Raw genomic sequence first — 6,971 nt, 5'->3', positions numbered from 1 at the left:
CGGCGGCGGGGCCTGGGCCGGGGGCCCTTCGTGGACCCGGCGCGGGACAACTACCGCGCCTTGACGGGGCTGTACAGCGCCATCCAGCCCGCTGATTCCGTGTCGCTCAGCACCCGCACGCACGGCGCCGTCTTCAACCTCGAGTACTCCCCCGACGGGTAAGGCCGGGCCCGGGCCGCCCACCCGCACGCCCTGGTGCCCGGGAGCCGCCCCCTCCGCGGTTGTCGGGCCCTGGGCTGGGAGGAGCCTGTTGCCTTCCCTGTGAGGGGCCTGAGCCGCGGGGGGAGGGCAGGAATGGCAGCGCTGTGTGCCCACCCAGGGAGCCTGTTATGTAACCGAGGCATAATGCTAAGTAAAGCCAGGAAGTGATCAAACCTCTGCAGGTAGAAGCAGCGTATCCACAAATCCTTGACCAAAGCGAAACCCACAAAGCCTCTTTCCAGGGTGTCCCAAATCCCCTGATTCTTGGCGGGCAGCAGAAATCTTCCCCACAAAATGTGGTGTGTTGGATCCTGCTCATCACCTGGCTGGCTTTTGAATGATGGGGGATGTGTTGATCCCAAGCAGTAGGTAAAAATTTAAGCTAGTTAATCAATTTCTGTACTTGATAAAACCTAGTTGGGTTTATTTCCTCTTGTTTTTTTAATGGAAAATGTTACTAATGGAAACTCAGTATGTGTCTGTTCATCTGCTGTTTGCAAAGGTTTGTGGGTTGGTCTCACTAACTGGCTATTTTGGCAGAACTGCTCAACACTTCCAAGAGTGGTCTGGGTTTTAATCTTTCAGACCTGTACTGGGATCAAGGGTTATTCCTCTTGTGGGGCTGTTTATGCAGGTAATGCCACTGACTTCAGGAAGATTAGCAAAACTGACTCCGGACAGTGGTGTGGCTAATAGCGCTGTGTATTTAGGATGCTGTTTTCTTGCAAAATGTAAGGCTGGTTGCAGACAGAAAAATCTGCGTCCGTGTCCGTGTCTGTCCCCGTCGGCCCCCGTCCCCCCCGAATCCCTGTCCAAATGACCGCCTGGGCCATGTTCAGCAGATACATAAATTGCAGGGATTAGCTCAAAGTGTGGTGCTTGAGCTGGGACAGAGCTCAGAGTGTGGTACTTGACATTTTTAGTTTTATGCTTGACTGGAGGAGACCAGATCTAGTTTTAATGTCCTACCTTTTGAGGCCCACTGAGAATAGAAACAAGTTATTTGTGCACTGGGGAACTACAGCACTCTGGTGTCCAGCAGTATATTTGCTTATAAGTGTAGCAGGTGACCCAGCAATAGATCAGCATCATTCTGATTCTTATCTGATTTAGCAAGTATGCTACTGGCAGTAAGCGCTCAACAGTAGTAGTAGGGCACATTGATGGAGGATTAACCTACTATTTTTGTGAGAGATTGGGGTTTGGAACCAAAGGAACGTTACTTCGAATTATTTGAATTTGACATGTTGTACACCTGTAGCCCATTAGTTTTAGACTAGAGGTAACAGAACACTAAAATCTACTTTAAAATATAGACAAAATTAAAAAGAGAGAGTTAGGTGAGCTTAAAGAAGGATGGAAGGTCCTAGAACAACAGCACAACGTGGAACAAGCAGAATTCAGAAAAATGTATTTGAACAATCACTTTTTGCGGCATGTTTTCATTTTAGTTGACTTGCACCCCCCCCCAAAGCGGACACAACCATATTTTGTTTCTGGACAACCAAATACAAAGTTTTAATGGTCAAGGACAAGCTGTGAGTGGTAGTGTAGCCTCCCAGATGCACTGAAACTTAATCAGAGCCAAGTTCCAGTTCTCCTTTGATATCAGTGGTGAAACTACCAATGAAATCAAGCAGTTACATCACACCAGATCTGGCCCCTAATCTGCCTCATCTGCTATTCTCAGAGCAGGACAGAATGAAATTTCAATAAGTACCAAACTGAGCTGTTGGCAGTTCTCATGTTGGGACAGATGAATTCCTCTGTCGTGTTTTCAGTATGTAAGTGTATAGTTGTGCCAATTTTTCAAAACAACAGGGTCAGTCTTCTGCTGAGATTGCAGGAGCTGGTGGCATAAGGGATGGAAGTGAAATGTTTTATGCTGGGATAGCTGGGGTGGTGATGTAAACACCTAGTGAAGATGAGCAGTGCCAGTTCAGTGTCGCTTGCTATGGTGCAGCATAGTTACATCAGCACAAAGGTCCCTAGTTTGGACAGGACATGTTTATCTCTCCAGACAGCACAGGATGACAGGAAGCACAAATTTGAGGAGCTACTGGATTCTAGTTTCTGGCAAGTATTTTGCTTCCTCGGGTTGGTGGAGCAGACAACCCTCAGTCTTTGATGTGCTTCACTGCATTGTTTTAAAGCAGTTTGGAATTCTGTCATGCTAGGAAAATCCTTAGCCCTCCTTTTAGAACAGCTTTAAAATCCACTTTGTGGATTTGGCAGTGGAAACTGATCTTAATAGTACTAAATCGGGCTTGGTAACATTTACTTGTCTTTAAAATGTTGTTTTATAGTAATGATAGAAGATACTATTGGCTAATGCAAAATCATATTTCTTTAAAAGACTATGGACTTTTGATGCTTTATATGGCTCTTTGGAATTTGGAAATTGCCTTGCTGCCACTTCCTTGTTGCTGTTATCTGTGAACATGTCTCTTCCTTAATATGTCCTACAGTCCTTGTGTAGTTAAATGAGACAAACCACAGGTCGGATGGCAAATGTTATTCTGATGAAGGCTAATTCAGTTAGTCAGTGTATGAATTTTGCTTTCTGGTGGAGCGTTGTTTAACTAGTATATTCTGAATGTTTTCTTTATACTGACTTTAACAGGCTTTGAGTCAGTCCCCAAATAAGCAGCTACCCAACCCAAATTTTAGAAAAAAAGAAAGAATGGTTATAGTTTCCTAGGCCGAGAGGGACAGTCAGTTGGATTTGCTGCAGCTACTGACTGGTTACTTAACGTGCTCTGGTCCATGTTAGTTAACATGCCTAAAGGATGGCATCATAGTTTAAATAGCAAAACCTTGCATTACTGATCAGCTGGTGCTTAAGTACATGGTGATTATATTTTATACTTTTGGATCTTTTTAAACTACTCCAGCTAGTAAGATGGTGACATGACCCACATTCTAGGATTCAGTGCCACATGTACTACGTATTTCTTTGCTAGGTACTACTACTGTCAGTTCACCAAGCTTATTCAGAGCTGGCTATTAGAGGGTCTTTTAGGAATAGCATCTCTTGTCTCTTCAGGATAAGGGGGCAGACTAGATGATCCTAAGGTCCCTTCTAACCCTTGGATTCTAGTACACTATTCAAGCACAAATTGATATAGCTTTGCAAAATCCTTCAGACAAGTATTTGCATTCCATAGGCAGAGAGAGCCTGTGAAATGGCCACAGAAGTCTGTTATAAACCTTGGGTCAGAACCCATATTGTTGTCTACATCCTCCTTCTCCTTCCATTTAATAGGCTGCAGTTATGAACAGAGCTGCACACATATGGAGCTCCAGTTTCCATATGTATTCCTAGATTTTATCTCTCTTCCCCACCCAGTAGCCAGTAGGTTAGAATACAAAGGCACTGATGGGACACAACACCCTTAGATAACATTTTGTTCAAAACTCTCGTAACTCTACTCAGCCTGTGGATTGATTTGTGTTGTCATCAAGTTTTATGCAGTAGCATAATAGTTATAAATTAGCCATTATTCAATTAAAGGGTTCACATGACCTGTCCAGTGGATACACCAGCTATGCATCGATTTATGCCAGCCGCCAGGCTGCAAAGGAGAGCAGGTTTGTTGTTTTTTTTTTTCAGAACAGGTGACAAAGAAATGACTTCATAGTTGAGTAGACAGCATGCCAATGTTAAACTCCTTATTTGAGACTGCACAGTGGAAAGAAGGCAATGGAACAAAGCTACCTGCGCAAAATCAGAACAGTGTCTTGGGCTTTGTGAAATGTGCGCAGTTGGTAACAAAGCAGAGATGAGAATAGGTCTAACGGATGCCTTTCATAGTATTTAAAGACTTTACTTCATTAAATGAGTAATACCTTTCCTTTTCTCTTACTCTCTTCAGGTCAGTGCTGACTGTTGCTTGTGAACAGACTGAAGTTTTGCTTTTTGACCCCATATCTTCAAAGCACATCAAAACTCTCTCTGAAGCTCATGAGGACTGTGTAAATAATATCAGGTAAGTCCCTTGGGGGAGGGGGCATGGAGGGAAGCCAAACTTTAAATGCAAGAAAATGCCATAATTTTTTTAATGGTAGATGTTTTTTGTGCATTGTGGTGCTGTTATAATTTAGTTCAGTCCTCTCTTCTTCTACACATTTTATCCAGCCAACAGAATGTGATTTAATGTGTACTGTTTACCTTGTTTTGCTGCATCCTGTTGCAGGGGAGGGAGTGGGGGAGAAGTTGAAGAGCAGTATTGTGCGTCTGGTTGCAATACGAAACATACACACTTGTTCCTTTAAATGACTGTGGTTTGAGGGATGCAGTGGAGGGCATGGTTTTTAAGTAATATTGGTTATTTCCGTTTGTCTAGTAACTGTGGGGTGTGTTTTGTAAGCACCAGGCACAGGAAGGAAAGGATTTGTATTTACACAAAGCCAGAACTTAGAAAGATTTAAAAAGATGAGCATTTATTTGGAAAGCAAGGATATTTGGTGTTTTAGTTTAATCAGGGTTTAGGAAAGGGGAATCTCATGGTCAAGGCCTTAAACTAGGGGTGGGCAAAATGGCGGATCCAACCAGAGGCCGGACTCCATTTCCCAACAGCCCCTGCCTATGTCACTGCAGCCAGTTTCCATGGAGACCCCAGCAGCAATGGCTCCCTGACAGTTGGGGGCCAGGGTTTTCATGGAGACTGGCCCCAGCAGTACTGGCAGGGTGCGTGGCTGGATGGGGAGCTGCTCTGTGGTCAAAGAAAGGATGTTGCAGTGGTGACAGCGTGGTCTAGAGCCAGGGCAGAGCTGCAATCCTCTGTCTGGATGCCCCTACCCAGGGTGTGTGGGCAGTGGATCACAGCTCTGTCCCAGCTCTGGACCATGCTGTCTTCACTGCAGGATCCCAGCCCTGGAGCAGCCTCATGCCCTGCCAGTGCTGCTGAGGCTGGTCTCCATGGAAACCATGGCCTCATTATCACTGCTGGAGTCTCCATGGATACCAGCTGCAGCAACATGGGCAGGGGATGCTGGGAAATGGAGTCTGCCACTGGCAAGACTTTGCCTGCCCTTAATTTAAACCAGTCTCTGACTCTGGAATTAGAATGTGGCCTTCACTGGGGACTGATTATCCTACTACAGGGTTCCTTGCGCCTGAGACTGCCATTATTGGAGACAGAATTGTTGCATAGATGGAGTGAGAAGCTGATGCAGTCTGGCAAGTCTTGTGTCAAAATGAAGATGTCCCATTGGAGCTTGTCATACAGTAAAGAGTTTTGACATTGAACTAAACAATGAATGTGATGGACTGCACTGTATTAGAATCTAACTCACAAAACTTGCTGTCTGCTTATCAAGGAGGTGGGAACCCCATGATAATCTGAGGGGCCTGAGTCATCACTTTCTGTGGAAAATTATTAAACCTTAAATATGTAGTTACAGTTGTGAAGGTAGTCTCCCAAATGGGAGCTGATGCAGTGTTGCCTGTCTGAGCCTGTAGACAGGATTACTGCTTCTGTTAGCTCGTAGCATCTCAAGATTGCAGCAGGACAAATTGACGTGGCCAGTTTTATTGCTACTCTTCAGAATTCTGGAGAAAAATGATTGACTGGTTCACACTGTGGCTTGGTGAAGAGAAGAGTGATGATTAAATATTTTTGGAAGACCTCGACAAGAGACTGTGGTGATACCTTCCTGTGCTGCCCCTCCTCTCTTCTTTAAAAGTGGGGGCTGAAGCTTTGTTTTTCAAACACTCTTTACCCAAAGTCTTGTATGAAAGATGAACAGTTAGAGGTGGGGAGTGCAAAAGCAAAGACTGATTTTTCCCAAGAGGCATTAACAATGGACCTTTCTGCTGAAGTCCTGTTCTACTCTGAGTGTACGTTCTGCTACCCTAACCTCCTCCTTATTCCAGGACTCCACACCTTAAATTTAGAAGTATATTCTATTTACGTTATATTCTAAAAATGTTTTTTATTTGTTTATTTATTTTTATTTTTTTTTAAATAAGGCATCCTTGGGTTCCTTGTTTGTCAAAGGTTTTCATATCGGACATTCTTAGTTTATGACCAAAGGTGGCCTTATTGGTTAATGTACCAATCTGCCAACATAAGCTGATCATGAGGCAAACCTGATGCTTTCCTTTTCATGCATCTCTGCTCTGGCTTCTACTTTTTGTATTCAACTGAAACTGTTTGTGCTAGTGTCTGACTCCTAGTGACCTAGCCACCTCTCAGAGCCAGTTTTCCGTCCCCCTCCTTGGCCTATGAGCTGCCTTATGGGAAGTTGACCATACTCTTGAAATCTGGTTCTTCCCTGGCTATTGTGATTTTTGCCTTTCCTGCTTCTGTTCTACTTGTCATGTCAAAAGATCCTCTTTGTTCCCCCCTTCTCCTCCTTTCTGTGGGGTGTCCCACAGGGCCCTCCCCTTCATTTTCTTATACTTTATCAGGGTACTCTGTCACAAATGCCAATTCAACTGCCATCTCTTTGCAGACAGCTCACAGATATACCTATTGGTTCCAGATTTGCTGCCTTGTATCCAAACACAACTCTTAATCCAGTGATTCTCAACCAGAGTACTGAAAGATCCTTTTAAGGGTGTAACACGGTATTAGCATTGCAGGGTGTGCAGATATCTACACAAGATAAACCCAGAGACTTCCAATAAGAATTTATTGTGCCAGAAACATTCTTACATAGTTTCATAGTTTCAGGGTCGGAAGGGACCTAATAGATCTTCTAGCCCGCCCCCCCGCCAGGGCGGGAGAACAACCCAAAAAAAACACAACAAACCCTAAAAACAA

The 6,971-nt window shown here is 44.3% G+C and overlaps 1 protein-coding gene across 1 annotated transcript in view; it reads left to right on the top strand.

The window, feature by feature from the left end:
* The first annotated feature begins 246 nt into the window (after positions 1–246).
* The window catches only part of DCAF10 (DDB1 and CUL4 associated factor 10), a 29,595-nt gene continuing 22,870 nt past the window's right edge, over positions 247–6,971 (top strand). The window contains exons 1-2 of the mRNA XM_025201419.1: positions 247–570; positions 4,077–4,190. Of these exons, the coding sequence (XP_025057204.1) occupies positions 539–570; positions 4,077–4,190 (146 nt within the window). The 5' untranslated portion in view covers positions 247–538. The remainder of the gene's footprint in view (positions 571–4,076; positions 4,191–6,971) is intronic.

Source organism: Alligator sinensis, unplaced genomic scaffold (assembly GCF_000455745.1).
Source record: "Alligator sinensis unplaced genomic scaffold, ASM45574v1 scaffold434_1, whole genome shotgun sequence".
Classification (NCBI taxonomy): Eukaryota; Metazoa; Chordata; order Crocodylia; family Alligatoridae; genus Alligator; species Alligator sinensis.
The sequence above is the reverse complement of the archived record's forward strand: the minus strand, read 5'-3'. Positions and strand labels throughout refer to the sequence as shown.